Raw genomic sequence first — 24,502 nt, 5'->3', positions numbered from 1 at the left:
TCACCATCCTACTTCGCCCCATGGGAACAGGGAGCCCTGGGCACAGGAATGGTCAAAAGTGCCAAGGACTGTGAGGCAGATGCACAGTGGTGTGCAGGGGGGGCAAAAAAACCCAAAATAACAGTCCCTGAGCTGCAGGTGCTTATCGGAGCCAAGAGGTACACAAGGGAAGAGGCAGCACTGACCCTGGATGAGTCAGGAGCAAAGTTCTCACAGACCCAGCCTCCCCCTGTAGGTTAGCCTCTCACACTCCTGTGATGTCCCCACACTCTTAGCTGGGAGAGAGCAGAGTCTCTTAGTGGCTGTGGCTGTGGCCTGCAACATACCTATTTTAAACTACTTGGTTTGGGTTCCCATGATGTGGGGAAAGTACCTGAATTCAGCTGGTGAGGTTTGGATGCAGTTTGCAATGGGAAAGGAAAATTAAAACGACCTGTAGAGGGAGCTTCTAAACGGATTCAACGTACTAATGTTTTGTGGCTTTCTCATCAATGTGTTATTGAGAGCAATTGGACATTTGATTGAACTGTGAATGCTCTTAAGTCTCCCATTCTGGGGCTACTACAGCATAGAGAGAAGGGACCCCTGTCTCCTCTTGGGTAGTCTAACAAAAATAATATAGAATTCTAAGAGGAAAGATGAAAGCCACAGATTTAGTTGGAAACCTGGTGACTGCTGGAGTACTCAGGCCATTTCCCAGTACAGCAGTGTACTTTGCAGGCACCAAGTACCTCCTTTTAAAAAGGTGGACAGCTGTTAGGCTACTACAGAGCTACTGCTGAAACTAAACACCTGACCCATAGAAGCCTCATAACTCTGGCCTAACATCCCCATTTTGGGCCATATTAACTCAGATTTGACAACTAACACAAAGGAGCCCAGGGGCTTCCCTGGTGGCGCAGTGGTTGAGAATCTGCCTACCAGTGCAGGGGACATGGGATCGAGCCCTGGTCCAGGAAGATCCCACATGCCGTGGAGCAACTAAGCCCGTGCACCACAACTGCTGAGCCTGTGCCCTAGAACCCACGAGCCACAACTACTGAGCCATGTGCTACAACTACTGAAGCCCACACGCCTAGAGCCCATGCTCTGCAACAAGAGAAGCCACCGCAATGAGAAACCCACACACAGCAATGAAGACCCAACACAGACAAAAAAAAAAAAAAAAAAGGAGCCCAGCAGTCCCCTAGTCAAGAGGAAATGGCATGTTCTGGGATGAGCTCTGGATGAGGAGTGGGGCCAAGTGTGCCCTCTTTACAGATGAGGAACCTGAGGCACAGAAGTTAAACAACTTGCCAAGCTTACTCAGCTAGGAAGTGGAAAGTCAGGATTGGAGTCAAGATCACTTCACCTCCAAAAATAGAGATTGCTACTAAACTTCACTGCCTCAGGCATTAGACTGAGACCAGCAAAGAACTGAGAGAGACTTGGCATTAGCTTTAGATATTTTTCTAAAATTGACTTGGTGATCCAAGTTGGTGATTGTGTGCTTGGAGAGGTCTGGTGAAAAACCCTAGGACTTTGTATGAACCAATCTTTAAAAATGAAATATTTTAGACAAATAATAAGTTTAAAAAATAATAAAGTGAACCCACTGCCACCTTTAAAAAATATGTTACCGATACAACTGAAGTCCTTTGGGTTTTCTTAATCACACCCTACTTCCTGCACTCCCAGAAATGACTGTGATCCTGAATTTGCTGTTTCTTATTCCTTTGCATTTTCTTCACACGTGTCCACTGACAATACATAGTATTATTATTTTACATGTTTTAAAACTTTATATATTGTATTTGGTTGAGCGTTCCCAAGATTCAGATTCAGCCCTAGATTCAGAGATATGCTAGAAGTACTCACAGGACTGAAACAGGAGGAAAGGGGGCAGGGCACAACCTTTAAAAGAATGACATTACAAATAACTCAGTTTCATTTCTTTTTATGGCTGAGTAATATTCCATTGTATATATGTGCCACATCTTCCTTATCCATTCATCTGTTGATGGACACTTAGGTTGCTTCCATGTCCTGGCTATCGTAAATAGAGCTGCAATAAACATTTTGGTACATGACTCTTTTTGAATGAGGTGGATAGACCTGGAATCTGTCATACAGAGTGAAGTAAGTCAGAAGGATAAAAACAAATACCGTATGCTAACACATATATATGGAATCTAAAAAAAAAATGTCATAAAGAGATTAGTGGTAGGATGGGAATAAAACACAGACCTACTAGAGCATGGACTTGAGGATATGGGGAGGGGGAAGGGTAAGCTGTGACGATGTGAGAGAGTGGCAGGGACGTATACACACTACCAAATGTAAATTAGATAGCTAGTGGGAAGCTGCAGCATAGCACAGGGAGTTCACCTCTGTGCTTTGTGACCACCTAGAGGGGTGGGATAGGGAGGGTGGGAGGGAGGGTGACACAAGAGGGAAGAGTTATGGGAACATATGTATATGTATAACTGATTCACTTTGTTGTAAAGGAGAAACTAACACACTATTGTAAAACAGTTATACTCAAATAAAGATGTTAAAATAAAAAAAAAAAAAGAATGACATAACCCGAGGACACAACATAAGCTGATTAGAACCAAATAGGTCCAAGGTGGCAGATGAGTCAACTTCCTCTAGACCTTGAGCCTCAGTATATGCTCATTGTAACACATAAGCAAGCTAAATGACACACCTACAGGTGCCATGATAGTTCCAAGGCTGACCATAAAGGTAAAAAATTAGGCAGTAGCCTGATTCCTAGAAATCCCCACCCCTTCTCCCAAATGGCTGGAATACTCCTCCCACTCATTGGCCTATGCAATTACCCACCTCTGTAAAAACTGACAACCCCATACCCTGGGGCTGCTCTCGTCTTCTGAGATGGCCCACACTCTGTCTGTGGAATGTGTTTCTCTCTAAATAAATCCACTTCTTACCTCTCACTTTGTCTCTCACTGAATTTTTTCTGCGATGAGACATCAAGATCCTGAGCTTCATTAAGTCCTGAGACCAGGTGTGTGATCTCAGTTAAAAGACCGTGGGTTCAAGTCCCAATCTGGATTTTGGCTGGGTTCGAGTCCCAGCCGGTAGGTTCAAGTCCCAGTTGTAGTTACACGGTTTCAGCACTAGGCTATAGTTGTACTCACGGCTAAGATTGATTACAGCAATGTATTTAGTATGGACTCACACTGGATCATCAGAGAAAAGGACTGCAGGCTGAGTCTGAAAGAATCCATGTATGGGCTTTCTTATGCTCTCTCCCTCTCATGAGAGATCACACTAAGCACACACTTTCCCCCAGCACAAATGCAGCATGTGTGCCATGTTTCTGTCTAGAGAACCCATTAGAGACTCAGCACCCACAGTTTTTATTGGCCACGTGGGCACTCTCTTCCCAGCATGTTTCAAGACGCCAGACTCTCAGAAGGAAAACAGGTGTTTAGCATAAACCGTTATGTGTTCAAATAGCCTGTGCACGGACTACTTTCATAAATTGGAATTCTACTATATAGGAAGAGCTTTCCTTTCTCCCCTGTTTATAATATTTATTCAATTGTGCATATCAATGTGGCCTTGTGGGTTTTTATCTTATTCAGCGGGTCGTAATCTAATACTATTATTTTCTCTCGAAAAATATATACACATGCACACACATACATACATAAAATAACACATATAAATATAATTTTTATTTTCTTAAGAGTGGGTTGCCCAATGCTCTGGATCTCTGGACCTTCTAGTTGAGTCCCCTCTGAGGCCCGGAACCTTCGCTCCACTCTCAAGCTGTCCAGGGAAGTTTTAAGCGTGATACCATCAACAGACCGGCAACCAATAGGTGGGAGCGTGGGAAAAGGGGACTGAAGACAGAGGAGCGGAATGGAGGGGTGAGGGGCGGAGCCAGGGAGCTGCGCAGCCATTGGAGGGGGTGGTGGTCGGGTGTGGGAGAGGAAGGGGCAAATCCTAAGCCACGGCTGGGTCGGGACTGGGGACCGGGGAGAGGGTGGGTATCCCAGCCTGGGCCGCGAAGGCACAGGGCGGCGGAAGGAGAGGGGTGGGGCTTTGACTGCAAAGGCCCGAGGGGGCGGGGCTAACTCCCCGCCGCAGCCAACGGCGTGTCCCTAGAGGACAGGCCGTTGGCTGCCTGTCGCGTCCGGCCCTCCGCGCGTCCGGGTCCGGCTTTCCTACCTGCTCTTCTCTGCGTGTTGGGTTTGTCAGCCCCGCTGCCGGCCTCGCGAGGTCTCTGTTGGCCTGCTTCTTTACTTTTCGTGGTTTGTGTCCGCGTTCGCAGTCCCTCTTATGTCTCCCCAACGTTCGTCACTCTCCCGGGCTTCAATGTTCGAGACGTGAGGGCTTGACCCCGCGTCCAGACCTACCCCAAGAGAGATGGAGGAGCCGGGGTCCCGCGCAGGTGAGTGGGGCTGGGAGACTGGAGAGCCCCCCAAAACGTGGGGCTCTGTGACTCTGGGGACAGGTTTGGCAGCACTTTCTGGGCTTAGGGAATCCAGTCTGCGGGGAATATTGGGTCAGACACACCCCAGTTGGCTAGGGTCTCAGAGCCAGAAAGTATTCTTGGCTAGGTCTGTTTTTGTTTTCCTTCGACAGAAGCCAAACTTATTTAGAGATGAAAGGGATCTGAGTCTGGGAAAACCCTTCTTACTAAAGAGGGTCTGTGGGCAGCAGAGAGCCCTGAGCTGAAACTTAGGAGACTTAGGCCTTGGTCCGGGTTTTGTTACTAACTCATTGAGTGGCCTTAGAGGAGTTTATTCCCCTCAGTGGGCCTGAGTTTTCCCATGTGTACCATGAGAAGGGTTTGGACCACAGGATCTTCAAAGGCCTGACGTGTGATGGGTACTCCTTAAGTATTGGTAGTTAGGAGTGAATAAAGAAAGGAGGCTTCCTTCTGGGGTTCACTGGAGGCTGCTTGCCACTCTGGATTAATTGGAGTCTGTGGAATTACACTTGAGAAAGCTTGAGAAATAGGTGATATTATCTCCATTACAAGTGAGGAAACTGAGGTTCAGAGGTGAATTTGACTTGCCAGTGTCAAAGCCAACTCAGTTTTCAAAGTCCATGCTACACTATACTTTCTCCCAGTGAGAGAGCAGGGAGGGCTTGATAGAAAGGTGATTATATGGAGCGGCAATTAATCACGTTGAGTTCTCTGCTAAAATGAACAACTCCAGAGCAGAACTATATCTGATTCTTCTCTATCCCTAGCTCCCGGCTTATGGTTTGTGTGAAACAGTTTTGGTATCAATGCCAGAGTCACCACCTGTGTTACCGTTGTCATCAACATGATCAGCATAATTAATAAAAAGTAATGATAGGGACTCTAATTGTTATAGTGATAGCAAAGCCATAAGTGAAATTGTGAAGACATCTGAATTTATAATACTTTTACTTACATAGTGCTTTAAAGTTTATAAAACATTTTTGAGTGGTTCTTCATTCAGTCATCTTAGGTAGGTATTATTGTCATCCACATTTAATAAGCAAGGAATCCAAGACCTAGAGAGATTAACTGACTAGCACAAGGTCACACAGTAAGAACTTGTGCTTCTCCTTACATGCTCTCTTCACTTCCTCTCCTTTTCTTTTTTCCTAGTCCTCCCTGCCCATTCCCATGATTATTCTGTGCTTCATTCTCCTTACCACCCAGAGACATCCTGTTTTGGTGTTAACCAATAATCATGTGTTGGCTGATGATTAATAGTATTTTTTTTTTTTTTTTTTTTTTTTTTGCGGTACACGGGCCTCTCACTGTTGTGGCCTCTCCCATCGCGGAGCACAGGCTCCGGGCACACAGGCTCAGCGGCCATGGCTCACGGGCCCAACCGCTCCGCGGCACGTGGGATCCTCCCGGACCGGGGCACGAACCCGTGTTCCCTGCATCAGCAGGCGGATTCTCAACCACTGCGCCACCAGGGAAGCCCCTGATTAATAGTATTGATATTAACTTATATATCTTATAAGAGTTTAAGATATGACCTCTCCCAGAGGTGCAGAGGGATTTAAATACTTTTAAGAAGGGGAGTTGTAATTGTGGTTGTCATTATCATCATCATCATCCACAGGTTTCAAGGAGTAAAACTAGAATATGTAGTGATTGACAGTCTAAAAATAGTAACTGTCCTATATTGAGCTCATACTGTGTCATGGGCCCTGTAACAGACACTTAAACTTTTTAAGTTAATTCTTTCACTCATTCTACTGAATCTTATAAATGAGGATCCAGAAGCATAAAGAAGTTAAATAACATGCCTAAGTTCATGCAGTCCTGGCCTGGTCCACACTTTACGTTCTAAACCATTACACCAGCTTGGCCCAGGGACAGATCTTTACCTAGAAGAAAGCCTGACCGTCTGTCAGGAGAGCCTGAATTGGGGAGAGAGAGGTGTGCTCAAGTATGGTGTGAGGAAGACAACTGAGAGCCCAGAATTGGAATGAGGGGAAGCTTTTCTTCCGGAGGTGGCTACCTCCCCACCCCCTCAGATGGTGAGCTGTGATTCTTCTCGCTTTAGGTTAGGAACAAGTAAAATGAATTATTCATATGCTAAATGAATTCATAAGCTAAATAAATCATTCATATGCTGTCAATGACAAAGCTTGTCTTGATTGACACTATGAGGCTGTAGCCCAAAGCAGTGCAACTTTCCCCTTCAGTTCATTGCCCCCGAAGGCTACCTGAGAAAGAGGTCTTAAATGCATACTTGATCTTGGCATTCCTCTGCCAAAAACTGTTGAGTGGCTCCCTACCTGTGGGAATAAACACCTTAATAAGGCATCAAAGCCTCCCAGGATTTGCACTCACCTGACCCCTTCAGTCCTACCTTTGCTCACAGCTTTTGCACTCCACTGCAGTCATACTGGATTACTGTGGGTCCCCACAGCTCACTGTGTTTTCTGTGACCTTTCGGCTTTTCACATCCACTCCCTCCGCTCTTCTCCCTTTCACCCTTCAGTTGGCTGTAACCCACTATTCATCCTTTAAGATCCAGCTCACCCATTCATTCAGTCATTCAACGAATATTTGTCAAGGGCCTATGAATTACCAGGCAAGGTTCTAGGTGTAGAGGCATATCAGGGAATAAAACAGACATATCCCTGCCCTTCATGGAACTTCTTTTCTGTGGGGTATATTAGATAAGTGTAATATACGGGTGATGGTAAGTGGCATGGAGAATAGAGCAGGAAAAGGGAATAGAGAGGGGCAAGGGAGTTGTCAGGGAAGGCCTCACTGATTGGATGATGTTTGAATAGAGCTGAAGGAGGTGAGGGAGTGAGGTCTGTCTGTGCCTATCTGAATGTTCCAAGCCGAGTATAAGGATGTGAGACAGGAGACCCCATGGCTTATTACCCCTCCAAAACTCCACCGCTGCTGCCTTCATCTAGACAGTTGCCCTTTTCTGTTTTCCTGCATGCTCTCATGTTGACCTCTAAAGTAGCACTTACTACATGATATTGTAATTGTCTATGTATATCTCTGTTTCGCTCACCTGGATGTGGGTTTCTTGAGGGCAGGGACCTCTGATTGCTTTCTGTCTCCTCAGCACCTACCTTATGGTCTAACTTTCTGAGTGGGCACTCAGAAATATTTGTCAAATAAATGAGTAAGGCCTTATGGGCCTCATTCTTACAGCCTGATTATTTTTACAAATGATTCGGAAGACAGCTTGAATGACAGGTGGTGAGAGAAAATATAATAATTCTAAGCTTGGTTCTGCCTGTCTGACTGGATTCCCTTTTTGGGCCTCTGAGAAGTTGAACACCTGATTTTCTTTGAGAAATGTACCTAGAGATTTCCATTTTCAGCATTATGGCAGGCTAGCTAACCTGTAAAATGGTGGATAAATATAACAAATTCTTATATAGCTGAATTTGCAAGAAAGTAAGAGAAATCCCCAGGCCTAAAAACCAAGAGTAAACTGAAAACTGGAGAAGTTAGCCCCTTTACCTGACCTCAGCTGCCCTAGATGTTTGCATGTCCCACTTACCTAGAAGATTGGGCTTTAATATACCTTCTGTTACAGTGAATGAAACTATGGGCCCACCTGGGTTTGACTCTGGTTGGAAGTGAGATCCCCGCATGAAGCTAGATGCCTTGAAAATCTGTGTCCTCTGATCAAGTGGCGTAGGAAAAATAAATCTTACTACTGACAGAGATGACAAAGAAGATTGCCTCTTCTAGGCTCCAATAGACGGGGAAAGTTTGCCTAGAGAGTTCTTTTTTTTTTAAATAAATAAATAAATTTATTTTTTTTAAAAAAACAGGACAAAGATTCCCATATAACTTTCATACAGACTTACCAATTTTTAACATTTTACCCCGTTTGCTATATCATTTCCTCCCTGTCTCTCTCTCTCTATCTCTGTCCTTGTCTCTTCATGCATACATACATATAAACGTACATACATACATACACACATACATAAATGTGTGTGTCTAATATTTCTTCAGAATCACTTGAGACCAATTTGCACCCATCATCCCCATCTACCTGCCTGGAGAATTCTTAACCACAGGCGTTCCCTAATATGGATTTGGGTTTATGTTGATATTATCTGAATGGCCTAAAAACTCCATGCCGAGAAATTGACATTAGAAACCATCTGGGCTGGTAATACCTCTGAATGCTCAGTAGAAGCACATACAGAATCTCTCTGGAGAGACACTTGACACAGGCTGCATGGGATTCCCACAGAGTCTGGAGGATAGACTTGTTAAATGAGAGTGCCTATTGCATGCTTTGTACTGTCGAGATCATGATGTTACTTTTGTATTAAAAAAAACATTTAGTACATCTTTGCCTCTCAGTGATCTCCAGAAATGGAATAATAGAGCAGAACTTGTATACAAGCCGGCATTTGAATGTGGACACACGTTTCTCTGCCTCCTATCCTTGCAGAGGTCATGGAAGAAATGACATCGTGCTCCTTCAACAGCCCTCTGTTCCAGCAGGAGGACAAGAGAGGGATCACCTACCGGATCCCAGCCTTGCTCTATGTGCCCCCTACCCACACCTTCCTGGCCTTTGCAGAGAAGCGCTCCTCGAGCAGGGATGAGGATGCTCTCCACCTGGTGCTGAGGCGAGGGTTGAGGACTGGGCACTCAGTACAGGTGACTCCTTATCCCAGATCCGAGCCTGGGCCTCAGTTTCTACACTGCTCTGAGTATGTCAGAGTCTGTGTCTTTTCCCATCAGTGCAAGAAAAGCCTTGTGTCAGAGCTGAGGAGGAAAAAAAGCAGTAACAGCAATGCTTTCAATTATTGAGTACTTACTGTGTGCCAGGGGCACACTGAATCTCACAGCCATTCTGTGATGTAGGAACTATTGTCAGTCACATTTTACAGATGAGGAAACTGAGGCTCAGAGAGGTTGCTATTTGCTCAAGGTCACACAGCTATAATAAAGCAGTAAAAGCAGCTTCAAACTCAGTCTCTGACGAGAGGCCTCCATGGTTTGTTCAGTTTGGCCAACATGTGGTGGTGTGCTTTTCATTCACATTCTCTTTTATCCTCATAAGTCATCGAAAGAAGTAAGCATTGTTAATCCAGTTTTGCTGATGAGGGATCCTGGTGCTCCAACAGGTAGGTGGCTTGTTCGAGACTACAACTACCAGAAGATGTGGGGGAGGATGACAACACCCATACTCCCGCTCCTCTTCCCCTTCCTGCTCTTCCTCTCCCCTGTGCTTTAGGTAAATATTATGATGCCCATTTTACAACAGGAAACTGGAGCTTGGAAGTAAAGTGACTTGCCTTAGGCACACACCTAATAAGAGGCAGAAATGGGTTTGGTGCCCTTGTCCCTAAGTAGCACATGTTTACTGTGTTTTTATGGGGGAGAGAATGGTTGCTGCTCTTGGGCCTATGAACTACAGGGTTACTTCAGATCCCATTTTTCTCATTGTTCCCTTTTATCTCTCAGAGATTGCTGAAGTGAGCATCAGGTGAGACAATGGCTTTGAGAGTTACACACATACATACATTTTTTATAAGAGGTACTTTAATCCCTCTAACCTGCTCTGCTTTTCTACTCACAGAAACCTCACCATTAAAACTTCATGTCCATAGGGATGCCTTGTTTTGCTGTTACAGCGCAAATACTATTCTGCTGATGGTGGCCCTTGCCAACAACCCCTGCCTTTGCTTTTGATGACTTACTCACATTTCCCTGTTGGGAAGTTTTTTACTTCAGGGAATTTCCATTCCCTGCTCTTACACCTTGTCACAGTCTTTCTTATGGCTTACCAGGGTCAAACTTCTGCTTATATCCCGGGTGTCCTATAGCCCAACTTGGAGTTCTAGCTCTTTTGTTTCCTCCAGGACCGGCAATGCCTGTGGTTATGTTGCCCTGCTTTCTGTCACAGACAGTTGGGCGGTTAAGCGTTTTTTATCAGACCATACCTGTTATATAACCTCACTGCCCAGTAGTCACACACATTCACAAATGTGTCCACTTTAACTCATTCTCTCTTCTCTTTTTTATTCACATTAATTCTCTCATTTACTTAATTGTAGTATCTTAAAGTTAGAAGAATTATCAGCCCAACTTCTTTCCCAATATAGAAATCTTCTGTATTCCATTGGTAGCTACTAATAGCTTAGTGGTTAAGAGCCTGGCTTTGGAGTCAGGCAAGACCTATCATTTATTGGCTGTGAACTTGAATACCTGACTCTTCTCTGTTTCATTGTCTGCAAAATATAATTAATAATAGCAATTGCATAGTAGGAACTCAACATTAGTCATCTTCTATTAAGGGTCTACTTACATAGCTCCTCAAATGAGAAACTTAATCCTGTAGCAACTGTTAACTTGTTTTTTTTTTTTTTGAATGAGACGATCTGTACTTCTCTATAATTACCCATTGGTCTTGTTCTGCCTTTTGTACATTGTATAGGTAAAGCCCCTTTTCTGGAGAACTGCTCTTTGATGTATCTGAAAATGGTATTCACTCCCTCTGAGTCTTCTATTTTTTGGGTTCAGCAGCTTCAGTTCTTTTAGCAGCTGCTTAGACCACAGTCTTGATTTGGTTTCTGGTCCCTTGAAAACTGTGATTACTGTCCTTGGGACCTGGTGTGGGATGTCAGGGTGTTTTCAAACTATGGTACTCAGAACTCTAGGGATAGACTGACCAGCTCAGCAGTGAGGTGACTAACCCACCTTGTATCCTTTTAATACAGCCTAAGGTAAAGTGACATTTACTTTTTTAAAAAAAAAAAAAATTTATTTACGTATTTATTTATTTATGGCTGCGTTGGGTCTTCATTGCTGCGTGCAGGTTTTCTCTAGTTGTGGTGAGCGGGGAGCTACTCTTTGCTGTGGTGCGCGGGCTTCTCATTGCGGTGGCTTCTCTTGTTGCGGAGCATGGACTGTAGGTGCACAGGCTTTAGTAGTTGTGGCTCACGGGTTCTAGAGCACAGGCTCAGTAGTTGTGGTGCACGGGCTTAGCTGCTCCGTGGCATGTGGGATCTTCCTGGACCAGGGCTCAAACCCGTGTCTCCTGCATTGGCAGGCGGATTCTTAACCACTGCGCCACCAGGGAAGTCCGACAGTTACTTTTTTGGTAGCTGCATAAACGTTAAGTAGATGGTCAGCTAAAACCTCCAAGACTTTTTCACATTTTTTGTTCTTTTTAAAACAGTTTTAATTGTGGTAAAATACACCTAATGTAAAACTTTCCATCTTAACCATTTTAAGTGTACATTGCAGTATTTTTAACTATATTACATTGTTATGCAACAGGTCTCTAGAACTTATTCATCAGTGCATGACTGTAACTTTATACTCATTGAACAACTCATTTCCCCCTCCCCAAGCCCCTAGAAATTACTATTGTACTTTGTTTTTATGAATTTGATTACTTTAGATACTTCATGTAAGTGGAATCATGCAATATTTTGTCTTTTTGTGATTGGTTTTTTTACTTAGTGTAACATCCTCAAGGTTCATCCATGTCATAGCATTATGTCAGGATTTCCTCCTTATTGTACGTTAATCTATTATTTCATTTATCCATTTCGTTTATCCATTCATTCCTTTATCCATTTTGTTTATCCATTCATCAGTTGATGGACACTTAAGTTGCTCCCACCTTTTGGCTATTGTGAACATGGGTGTGCAAATGTCTCTTCAAGACTGTTCTTTCAGTTCTTTTGGATTTAGACCTAGAAGTTGAATTGCTGGATCATGTGGTAATTCTATTGATATTTTAAAATTTTGAGGAACCTCCATACTGTTTTCCACAGTGACTGCACCATTTTGTATTTCTCCACATCCTCACCAACACTTACTTTGTTTTGTGGGGGGTTTTTGATAGTAGCCATCCTAATGGATATGAACTGATTTCATTATGATTTTGATTTGCAATCCTCTAATTATTAGCAGTGTTCAGCATCTTTTCATATGCGTGTTGGCCATTACATTTGTTGTTCTTTAATCACGTTTCTCCATCTAAATTTTTAAGCCCAAGACTTGTTTTATCTCTGTCAAGGCTCAGCTTGTTTGTGTGCCATTGCTTCCACCTGGTTGAGATCATTTGGCTTCTAACGCTTTCATGTTTTGTTCACATTTTTTCCAGCTTCATGTCAACTTTATGTAAGACATATCTGGCCCATTTCATTTTCTCCTCTCAGCTAGTAAGGATGGCTGAGCTTCTGACTTCCCAAGGACTAGACTGCCCAATAATTTTTTTTTCTTCCTGTTCTTGAAGGGAGTATCTGTGTTAATGGATTTCTTATATCTTCCTGGATCCTGCTCAAGGTTGTTGATCTGAGCAATCTTAACCATCCAGATGAGTTTGCAGCTGTTACTTCTCATCAGATCACATATTCAGTGCTATCCGTGAAGTGTTGGTTTCCCCACAGGGTGCTAAGGACACAGGGGTACTATCCCCAGGGTGACAATAGAAAATTAAATCTGTTCCCTAGACCCTCTTTTTGGCACTTGGAAGGGAGAGGAGGCACGTACTGGAGGAATGTGGAGAAGAGCCTCCATACATTGTTTATAGGGTATTGTTTCCATCTGAGAGCACTTCTGTGATCCTTCTTCCTTCCTCCCACTTTCCTCCATTCCGCTCTCCCTCTGTCATCTTTCTTCCTTTCTCTTTCCCTTCCTTTTTCCTTCCCGTCAACATTTATTGAGCACCTACCAAGTACCAGGCATTAAGTCAGGGGATGTTGTGAAGGGAGGGGGATACAAAAGTTGATAGACTCTGACCCCTCTTTGGGAAGAGTTTGCACAACCAAATTGTAGAGAGAAAACAAAGCTGTGCACAGATGTAACTGTCCAAAACTCCCACCCAGAATCCACAAAGTGTCACAAGGCAGGTTTATGCAGAGTGAGGTGTTTCCTTAGGAGTTCAAATGCAGCTGGGATCAGAGAAGGTGTTGTGCAGGGCATGGCATCTAAGCTGATACTTGAAGTGGGTGTGTTAAAGATGAGCAGAATAGAAGGTGTTTTCTCCCTGGATTTCCCATATCCAGACACCGTCTTTTCCTTCTCTGACATCCACAGTGCTTTCTTTATCTCCTCTCTCTGGTGGTGACTTCAAGGCTCTGGAGTCATCTCTGTGGGTGCCTTTTCTCTCCCTCTCGAGACAGGCCTGGCTGCCCCTTCCTGCTGGTGGCCTTCTGAGTTTTGATTACCCAAGAGTCACAGGGAACTGAGGTCCCTGCCTCCATTGGTTTAAAATGCAGTCAGATCAGACAGCGATGTGAACTTCTCATGCATATGGTTTCCAGAGAGGAAGAAAACCATTTGAGAGGATTTAGGAAGGAATCTTTGATCAGTTAGGCAATCTGGGAGGGCTTCGTGGAGGAAGGTGGGCTTCTACCCAATAATTAAGTTGACTTTGGCACATAATGTTTGAAGTGTTTACAATGTACAAGGCACTCTGGTATAGATTGGGCTGCCCCAGAGAGAGGGAGTTCCCTGTCCCTAGACCAGTTCAAGGAGAGACTGAATGGCCTTTATCCACAAGACTTGGAGGAGAATCTTCTGTAGGATGTGAGTTAGCACAAGGTCCTTATAACTCTGAGATTCTATGATCTGAGCTTTGCTTAATAATATGCTTTGCTCATTCATGCAGGAGTTAATTTTTTCAAAACTTATTTTTTGTTTTGGGTAGTTAACACTTTCATATTGCTGAAGAATAAAAACAGTGTAAAAAGGTATATACATCCCATTCCCAGTCCTCTGCCTCTTATAGGCAGTCACTATTGTTTCTTATGTATCCTTCTAGTGCTTCTTCATACAGAAATGAAGTACAAGTATATAGTCTTTTTAAAAATTAAAAAAAATTTTTTTTAATTTATTTTTGGCTGCATTGGGTCTTTGTTGCTGCTTGTGGGCTTTCTCTAGTTGCAGCAAGCGGGGGCTACTTTTTTTTTTTTTTTTTTTTTAATTTTTGTGGTACATGGGCCTCTCACTGTTGTGGCCTCTCCCGTTGCAGAGCACAGGCTCCGGACGCGCAGGCTCAGCAGCCATGGCTCACGGGCCCAGCCGCTCCACGGCATGTGGGATCTTCCCGGACCGGGGCACGAACCCGTGTCTCCTGCATCAGCAGGCGGACTCTCAACCACTGCGCCACCAGGGAAGCCCGGGGGCTACTTTTCGTTGCGGTGCGCAGGCTTCTCATTGCGGTGGCTTCTTGTTGTAGAGCACAGGTTTTAGGTGCGTGGGCTCCGGTAGTTGTGGCATGTGGGCTCAGTAGTTGTGGCTCACAGGCTCTAGAGTGCAGGCTCAGTTGTGGCACACGGGCTTAGTTGCTACGCGATATGTGGTATCTTCCTGGCCCAGGGCTCAAACCCATGTCCCCCGTGTTAGCAGGTGGATTCTTTTTTTTTTTTTTAAACCCCTTTCCAGACAGGATATGAGGCAACTGATCATAACACTGTACTTTCTGTGTTAATTTATTTATAACATTGAAACTAAAGATGAAGTAACTTTAATATATTCTAAATATTACATCTTGAGAAGTCTTCACAGTGCCTTTTATGTTAAAGGTGCACAATATATGTTTTTTATATAAATAAATGAATGAAGTCAAACAACATGACCAATCTCAGTGAACTCTGTAACTCCACAGTTATGTTATGTAACTATTAGAGTTACTACATTGTGGAGGCAGGTGGATTCTTAATCGTTGCACCACCAGAGAAGTCCAAGTATATAGTCTTAATACTACCTTAAAAATGTTTTTCATGTAAAGTGATAACAGATACAGAAAACATAAAACATAATTGTCAAATGCACAAAACGTAAATGTCAGCTCTGTGAATTGACAAAGCCAACACTTGTGGACTCACACTCAGCTCAAGAAATAGAATATTGCCAGCACCTCAGAAACTTCTCTTATTCCCCCTCTCTTCTTCCCCAAAGGTAATTACTAGCCTGATTTATAGCTCTAGAGTTTTGCTTGGTTTTAATCTATGGATTCTTTATGTTTGGCTTCTTTTGTTCAGTATTCTTGAGGTTTATCCAGATTGTTGTATACAGCTTTATTTGTCCATTTTCACTGTTACGTAATTTTCCATTGTATGACTATACACAATGAATTGATCCGTTCTTCTTTTGTTGCCAATTCAGGTTAGTGATTATGTGTATAGACACTGCAGCTCTGAATATTCTGCACATGTTTTTCAGTACTATGTGCATGCTTTTTGCTGGGTTGATATCTAGAAATGGTGTTACTGGATTATAGGGTATGTTTATATTCTACTTTAGTAGGTAGTGCCAACCAGTTTTCTAGAGTGGAGGTTGTGAGGGCTGGTCTACTTCAGTTTCACCTGCACTTCTGGGACTTAGCCCTTTAAGGTTCCAACTCAAAGCCTGGTGGGTTTACCAGGGCCTCTAATTTTTGTCCTACTAGCCATGAGTTGCTTGGCTTCCCAGCTTTTCAGTTACCTCTTTGAGAATTAGTAGAGATACCTGAGGGGAAAAGGTACTCAAAATACCATGTCAGCCGCTCTGAATGAACTTTCAGTTCTTGGCCTATAATTCTTCATGGGTTTGTTTGCTCTCTGGTGCTTTCAAATGATGTTTTTGTTTTAATTTTTTTAATCTATCCTAGTTCTCAGTAGAAAGTTTGGTTCAAATTACCTAGTTTGTTGTAATTGGAAGTCCTTTTCCTTCACATTTTCATTATTTTTTCTCTTTCTGTTGAGTTGTCTGATCTTGCTCTTTGCCCAGTTCTGTTGGGTTTTTTGGAAAATTTCTTACCAATTTCTAATATTGTTTTAAAAATATATTAAGGAAATTAGGTCTTTGTGGTATGTCTGATTAGGCATTATTTCATTTTATCCTTACATCCCCTCTGTGAGCATGTTATTACATCCTCCATTTTAATGATGAGGAAATGGAGGTGAAGTGAGATTGAGTAACTTGCCCAAGATCACATGAGGAGTGGTGAAGGCAGGGTTTGAACTAGGTGTCTCTGACTCCATGCTTGAGTTTTTAATGACGTCGTTATGAATTGCCTCCGGGGGTAGTAGAGGAAAGAAAAAAGAAATCTTTGTCTTAAATTTCCCTTTATTTGCCTAAAACTTCCCTATGTGTTGGCCCTTCTTTTCTTTTCTCTTTCTTTCCTTCTTTTTTTTTGGGCGGAGGAGGTTTCCTTTCTTTTTAAAAATATTTATTTTGCTCCTATCATGTGCTAGGCACTGGCAATACAAAATCAGAATAATTTGGTTTTTACCTTCAAAGGACTCATAATCTAGGAAGGGAGCCAGGCACATAAAAAATTGCAGACATACCTCATTTTATTGCACTTCGCTTTACTGTGCTTCACATATAATGCGTTTTTCACAAATTGAAGGTTTGTAGCAACTTTGCATCAAGCAGGTCGGCACCATTTTTCCAACAGCGTTTGCTCCCTTTGAGTCTCTGTGTCACATATTGGTAATTCTTGCGGTATTTCAAACCCTCCACCAGCAGAAAGATTGTAACTTGCTGAATGGCGGTTAGCATTTTTTTTTAGCAATAAAGTATTTTAAAATTAAGGTATGTACATTGTTTATTTTTTTGACATAATGCTACTGCACACTTAATAGACTACAGCCTAGTGTAAATATAAATTTACCAAAAAAATCCGTGTGACTCACTTTATGGCGACATTTGCTTTATTGCGGTGATCTGGAACTGAACCTCAAGTATCTCAAGTACCTCAAGTATCTCCGAGGTGTGCCTGCACGATATATAATATGTGCTATAACTCTTCTGTGTGTACAGAGGAAGCTGCCGATTGTCTTTGGTAAGGGCGGGGATGGAGCCTCATGCAAGGCTTCATAAAAGAGGTGACTTTGAGTTGAGTTTCAGATGATGAATTGGGCATGTAGACAAAGTGCAGAAGAGTGTTCCAGACAGGAGACAGCATGTACAATACCTAGCATTGCCTCTTTGCAGCTGATAAGTTATCCTATAATATTTGAGAATTCAGTGAACACTTGGGCCTTCATGATTTTATAGATTTCAGTACCATTTGTTTCTTATCTCTGAGAAGTATTCATGCTTTTTTAAAAAATATTTATTTATGGCTGCATTGGGTCTTAGTTGAGGCATGCAGGATCTTTTGTTGCGGGATCTTTCCATGCGGCATCTTTTGTTGTGGCGCACGGGCTTAGTTGCCCCGCGGCATGTGGGATCTTACTTCCCCGACCAGGGATTGAACCCCCATCTCCTGCATTGGAAGGCGGATTCTTAACCACTGGACCATCAGAGAAGTCCCCAGTATTAATGCTTTTAATGAGCCTCATGTCTTCCTATTAGTCTTTCACTCCTGCTCTTTCTCCCTTCCCCTTGTCTAGTGGGAACCCCTGAAGCCACTGATGGAAGCCACATTACCCGGGCATCGGACCATGAACCCCTGTCCTGTGTGGGAGCAGAAGAGTGGCCGTGTGTACCTATTCTTCATCTGTGTGCGGGGCCATGTCACTGAGCGTCAACAGATTGTGTCAGGCAGGAATGCTGCCCGCCTCTGCTTCATCTGCAGTCAGGATGCTGGCTATTCATGGAGTGAGGTGAGGGACCTGACCGAGGAGGTCATTGGCCCAGAGGTGAAGCATTGGGCCACGTTTGCTGTGGGCCCAGGTCATGGCATCCAGCTGCAGTCGGGGAGGCTGATCATCCCTGCATACGCCTACTACATCCCTTACCGGTTCTTTTGCTTTCGGCTACCATATAAAGCCAGGCCTCATTCCCTGATGATCTATAGTGATGATCTAGGAGCCACATGGCACCATGGCAGGCTTATTAAGCCCATGGTGACAGCGGAGTGCGAAGTGGCAGAGGTAACTGGGAAGGCTGGCCATGCTGTGCTGTATTGCAGTGCCCGGACACCAAACAGGTGCCGGGCGGAGGCTCTCAGCACCGACCATGGTGAATGCTTTCAGAAACCAGCTCTGAGCCCACAGCTCTGTGAGCCCCCTCGTGGCTGCCAAGGCAGTGTGGTGAGTTTCCGGTCCCTGGAGATCCCAAATGGTTGCCAGCACCCGGCTGGCAAAGATGCTCCTACCATTCAGCAGAGCCATCAGCTGGACAGCTCACTGAGGCTAGAGCCAGAAGCTAGAACCCTGTCAGAATCATGGCTCTTGTACTCACACCCAACCAGTAAGAAACGGAGGGTCGACCTAGGCATCTACCTCAACCAGAGCCCGTTGGAGGCTGCCTGCTGGTCCCGCCCCTGGATCTTGCACTGCGGGCCCTGTGGCTACTCTGATTTGGCTGCTCTGGAGGAGGGCTTGTTTGGGTGTTTGTTTGAATGTGGGACCAAGCGGGAGTGTGAGCAGATTGCCTTCCGCCTGTTTACAGACCGAGAGATCCTGAGCCACGTGCAAGGGGACTGCACCAGCCCCGAGGAACTCTGAACCAACTCAAAACTAATTGGCTTAGGACCCAACCTTCCATAGAAGGGCTACCATAGGAGGCAACCACAGCCAGGACAGTGGAGGCCAGGATAACAGAGGTTACTGAAGTCTGCAGAGAATCCAAAAACGTAATATTCTGCTCCCTACCCTTTTTCACTTCAAAGAGCAAAATGAAAATTTTGCCACAGCTACTGCAGTCGAAAGGGCACTGAAGTGTGAGTTGAGAGACCACGATGTAGTCCTGGCTTTTCCACTGGCTTGCTTTGGGACCTTGGGCATGTCACCTGTACTCTCTGGGCCTCAGGTCTCCATCTGTAAAATGAGAGGATTGGGTCTGTGATTTCTCTTCTTCCCATCCCTAGGAAAGGCAGAGTGCCTGCATGCTCCCTGATCAGCAAGTCCTGGGCTGCATATAGGACTCTTATTTCAAAATGGAAGTCAGAGGACTCAGCTTTTCAAATGACTCGCCACTCATCCAAGTATGAGGTTACAAGCAGGTGTCATGGCACAAAGGAAGATGTGGGTGGATTGTTCTATTTTTAATAACAAAAAACACACACATCCTTCTAATCATGCTCAGAGCTCTACAGGCTCACTGTTCTAGAGGAATTGGGCAAAATAGTAGAATCATGAGGTCACTTACCTTCTCCAGCTTTGCAGCTCTACTCAACCTTCCCTTATCCAGAAAGCATTATCTCCTAGGGAGAAAATGAGAAGCTCAATGTCAGTGGTCCTTGATGATGGTACTTATTATTTCTGATGGCATGACTCCTATGAAAGATCAACTTGAAGTTCATTTATTAGGATAGTTCTTAATGGGAAATGGACATGGATTAGGACTTTAAAGCATTGCACAAAACTTCCCACAGTCTCTGCCCTCAAGGAGTTCACAGTTTATGGGGCTAGAAGAGGGAGAAAAGTCAAGAAAATAAATGCAGCTGGTAGGGTAGTTTGTAGATGTTGGGCTCTAACTTGGGGTGATGGTAGCTCCTGATGTCATTATCTTAGTTGTATCTTCATTGTGCCTGGAGTGATCTGCTCCAGAGCTTGCCCAGGCTGCTGGGTTTCTCAGTTTGTTTTTCTCAGAATGTTGTTCTGGCCCAGCCACTCCTTTACCCATGGAGAAGGTCTTCACCATTAGGGAGGTCTCTGGACTCCCAAAGCTCTGAATCAGGCGTATTTGTTTGGACCTACTGAAATCACTGTTGGGGAAGTAGGGATGCCTCTTTGTCTAATAGATTCGGGGCTGAACTTTGCCAGTGCTTGCTCTCTCAGACGAAAGCAGATGGTCGCTCTTACTTTTGATTGTTTCCCCCATAAGCCTGTTACTGTGACAGATATTCTATCATGAGAGATATCTTTTTTGTCCCTATTTTGGGTGGATAATGCCTTAAACAGGCATCAGGTAAATATATTTTGTGCTGAGTAATGACCCTGGAGAGCAAGTCTTAGTCATGGAACACAGCCTAGGAGGCTGGCGGTTGCAGTCATACCAGTCAGATGGCAGAGAGTCCTACAGGATGAAAGTAGAGATTAACTTCACCTACTTTAGCATATGGCTTAAGCCCAGGGCTTAGAGGGGCTTTTAAAAATCCCCTTTGCCTCTCATACATTTGCTAAAGTTATCTTCCCAATACACAGTTATGATCATTCATTCACTCATTTATACATTTATCTAAATATTTCTATAATTGAGTGTCTATGCGTAATGTGAGATACTTTATATTGCCATTCCCTGGTTGAAAATCATTTGTGGCTCCTAATTGCCTACTAAAGGGTGTTTACATTTAGCCTGGCGTGTAGGACCTTCAGTTGTTGGGTGAAATAATGAATACTCATCTGTACTTCTTTATATTGAAGCCACTATCAGAGAAGGCCTCTGTCAAGTTGGCAAGTGGAGGGGATGGGGGTTTGGGAGTGGGCAGAGTCAGTGGTACAGGGAGGAGCTGGGGAGGGGAGAGGACTGAAAGGGCAGTCCCCTCCTGACTAGTAGAAACTCTGTGTTCAACAAAGCTGTCATGGGCACCATACCCCAAATAGACAGGAATAGGGAAGGTGGCTAAGTTCTAAAACCAGAGTTAAAGGATGGAGAAAATGAGAATATGAAGACTCCTTTGGGGCCATCAAGAAGGGAGTCAGGGCTTCCCTGGTGGCGCAGTGGTTGAGAGTCCGCCTGCCGATGCAGCGGACGCGGGTTCGTGCCCCGGTCCGGGAAGATCCCACATGCCGCGGAGCGGCTGGGCCCGTGAGCCATGGCCGCTGAGCCTGCGCGTCGGGAGCCCGTGCTCCGCAACGGGAGAGGCCACAACAGCGAGAGGCCCGCGTACCGCAAAAAAAAAAAAAAAAAAAAAAGAAGGGAGTCAAAGAGGGGAGCTCAGTCACATGCCAGCGTGGACCACAGATGTCCAGTTCTCGTAAGAAGTCCATCCATCTCTAAATTGCCCTCCCCTTTCTCCTTCCACTTTGCTTCATGTTTGCCTCTCCTTGGTGCCTAGCAATGAAACTCTTAATAGGCGCAGGGGCTATGTGCATATTTCAGGAATAGCCAGAAAAGAGGATTGGGGACAGGGGTAATCCAGAATGAGGATTAGGGAGAGGAACAGAGGGGGTGATGGCAGCTGTGAAGGAAAAGAACAACAGGTAGGAGTCCTAACACCTTTAGGAAGGGAGAGAAAGGGGTGCAGACATGAAGCCCAGGTTGGAGGGATGGTGTAGGTGGTGGCCGCTGTGAAGAAGAAATGACAACAGGCTGGAGCTAGTCCCCGAAATGTGTGGGAAGGGAAAGAGGCCCGCACAGGTTAGGCTGCAGACAAGTTCCGGCCCAACCCTGTAACTTTAAGCTGTCTCTGTGCCAGGTGACCAACAAAAACAGCTGTAGGCACTCCAACTCTGTTAGTATCAGTTACCCAAGGTCTTCAGGGCCCTGGGACCTATACCATGATACTAGTCCCCTAACTGATCCCATTTCAGCCACTGTCAGGTTGGGAGAATGGAAAAGATAGGGCAGGTGATGGCAGCTGTGAAGAAAAGAGGAAAGCAGACTGGATATCGCTAATCTACCGCATGAAGAGAGGACTGTATAGGCTGCGATCCTTTGACCCCAGAGGCCCTCCTGGTTCACTCACTCCTAGGCTCCTAACCTTTACCATGGGCCCTTGTTATTTGGACCTGTTCCTCCTGGTCACCAGTCTCCCCTCAGATATCCACAGGATATCCTGCAGCTGCATCCATAGATAAGAGTTCTTGCACCCTGCCTGTTGGGTAGTCCAAAGGACCCACAGAGGTCAGCCGGAGGCTGCACAATCCCTTCTCCGAAGCAGTAGGATTCATTACTTCCACTTTGGCCAGATTAGGCTGCTCAGTCTTCTCTGATAAGCTGTGAATTTTCCCCACTGCGTCATCCAGTGGCTTTTGTGTCATCCTTCCCTGTGCTGCCAGAGCACACGGCCTGAGCCTCTCTTTGGTCCTTATCACAGGCTGCCCTGTGTTATTGTCCATGTTGCAGCCTAGCCTAGGCCTCTGCTAGGCTGTGAACCCCTCGAGGGCCAAGTTTGTCTGACTCCTTTCTGCATCCTTTTTACCTTTGGTCACAACGACTTATTTATAAATACATGATTTTTCTTTCATATTCTGAATTCCCTGAAAGTAAGGACTGTGTCTGATTCCTCTCTTTGTCCTCTGCACCTGGCACAGGGCCTGGCACAGAATAGACAGTAGTAAACTTACGCTGAATGGACAAAGAAGTCAAAGGCCCTTGGCCTTCTGGAGCTAATTGAGAGTCCAGGGCAAGTTTCCCCATGGGAGGAGCATGTTGTATCCCTCTGTGGCTTGCGCCCTCAGCCTGCTGAACACTGGTCCTAAATGAGTCTTCTCTGTGGGGGCCTGTATCCACGCCAGTCACAGTACTTCCTGGGAATGAGCTGCTCTCTGGTTTGAGTTTGGTCCTGCCTGGATGTCCCAGGATCACAGCCCAAGTCTAAAGCCAAGCCTTGACCTGGGGTTCTCATTTCACTGGCATTTCCCCTCTGTCCCTGATTGGGTTTTCTGTAACTGTCACTCCTCCAGGGAGATGCTGGGGCTCAGCGTGTTTGAGTGTGCCTTGGTTCTGTGCTACCACATGCCAGAAGTGCTCTCTGTACTGTAAGAACTACCATGACTCTTTGAAACAAGGAAGGTGAATAAAGAGCTTTATTCTGATGGCTACTGTTATTGATTTTTGTTGTCTTTGTTAAATAAACTGAAATGATTATCATCCTAATACTTATATCTAGTTTGTAGCCAGCTTCTTTCAAAAAATGGATTTTGAAGCACTTTTTTGCTTTTCATAAGAACTTTTACTTTCAGAAAATCTTATTAATAATAACGCTTTGCATTTTTACACATTGTCATTTGAACATAGTTACCTACTGAGGGAAGCAGGACAGAGATTAGCATGACTGGTTTGGTTGCATATTACATACTAGCTATTAAGTGGAGGAACTGGGATGCCCAGAATCACCCCTGTCTGACACCAGCCCCATGCTGTCACTGCACGTCGTTTTCTATTTTGAAAATAACCTTGAGGTTCTCAAATTGAAGCTGGAGAGTCCACAAATGTTTACTTCAGTGAAGTGGGGTGATAGCTTTAACTTAACTCATGATTTTTACTTGACTGTTCCATTGAAATGCTCAATGCACTGGCTGAATTTCGACAGATGTTTCCACATAACTCAAGTTCTATCAGTAAGTCAGTCTGCTCCTCTTAAAACAAATTGACTACTGACAAGCTTTTAAATGGGCCTACCTTTCATCATAACACTGAGTTATATAAAGATGAAAGAATAAATGAAGTTTGGAGAACTGCTAATTTACCTCTTAAAACTGTTTTACAAAAATTATTTATATAATCATTTTTTTAAAATCCAGTGATCTGTTTTATTTTTGTGTGTTCTTTTAGATTGCTTAATGTCTGAAGGACCTCTGAGCTTGAGAGGAATATGCACTACTACATAGACTTTAGTGCTCAATTTATTAAACTCATATTCAATAAAACATTGAAAACCTCTTGAATACTGAAACAATGGCAAATTTGATTAAACTGGCTTAAACATAAATACCAGTTACAAATTTAGTGTAGTTGATCCTTTTGAACATTCCAAATAGTAGCTAAAACATACATAAATCCAATGAGTATAAAACATATCCTTATACCAAAACAGAGTCCAAAAGAGCTGATGCCATGGTTTTAACTTTGATATGTATTGTTATTACACCTTTTGGGAATTCGAACGTTCAAACCTCTCTAGAGTTTTAGTATCTTTAAGATGTTTTTCCCCTACCTTCTTAGGGATTTAGTAATAGCAGATCCAAAGGAAAAAGAATACCATTTCAGATAAGCTCTCTTTTCTACCGGAAGCATTAAACTGAGAGGTTGTAGGCTTGGAAACACAGATAGCCACCTTCTCCTTGGCCGGGGGATGATGCGGAAGAAGCCTGAAAGAATTGAAGGCAGGCTGCAACAGTCCCGATGATATCCACTGGGGTCCTCCCTGTTATGGGAACCTATAACCCCCAACCATTGTTTGATTATTATTTTATTTCTTAAGCCAGTTTGGGCTGGATGTATACAGCTTGCAGCCAAAAGAATATAACTACCTATACT

At 44.2% G+C, this 24,502-nt stretch overlaps 1 protein-coding gene across 6 annotated transcripts; it reads left to right on the top strand.

Annotated features, from left to right (window-relative positions):
- Window positions 1-3,934: 3,934 nt before the first annotated feature.
- NEU3 (neuraminidase 3) lies at window positions 3,935-23,058 on the top strand. 6 transcript variants are annotated; one of them, XM_059070829.2, is made up of 3 exons: window positions 3,935-4,405; window positions 8,904-9,115; window positions 17,803-23,058. In XM_059070829.2, exons 1-3 carry the CDS (start codon window positions 4,381-4,383, stop codon window positions 18,859-18,861), a joined length of 1,296 nt encoding a protein of 431 aa, XP_058926812.1. In that variant the 5' UTR covers window positions 3,935-4,380; the 3' UTR covers window positions 18,862-23,058. The 6 variants fall into 6 exon arrangements, with proteins under 6 accessions (XP_058926812.1, XP_066894590.1, XP_058926816.1 ...); XM_067038489.1 differs by having other exon boundaries at window positions 4,077-4,405; window positions 8,904-9,585; XM_059070833.2 differs by lacking the exon at window positions 8,904-9,115 and having other exon boundaries at window positions 4,084-4,405.
- The last annotated feature ends 1,444 nt before the right edge of the window (window positions 23,059-24,502 follow it).

The sequence above is a fragment of the Kogia breviceps genome, chromosome 7, assembly GCF_026419965.1.
Source record: "Kogia breviceps isolate mKogBre1 chromosome 7, mKogBre1 haplotype 1, whole genome shotgun sequence".
NCBI classification, from domain to species: domain Eukaryota; kingdom Metazoa; phylum Chordata; class Mammalia; order Artiodactyla; family Physeteridae; genus Kogia; species Kogia breviceps.
This window is presented reverse-complemented; position numbering and strand designations above follow the sequence as displayed.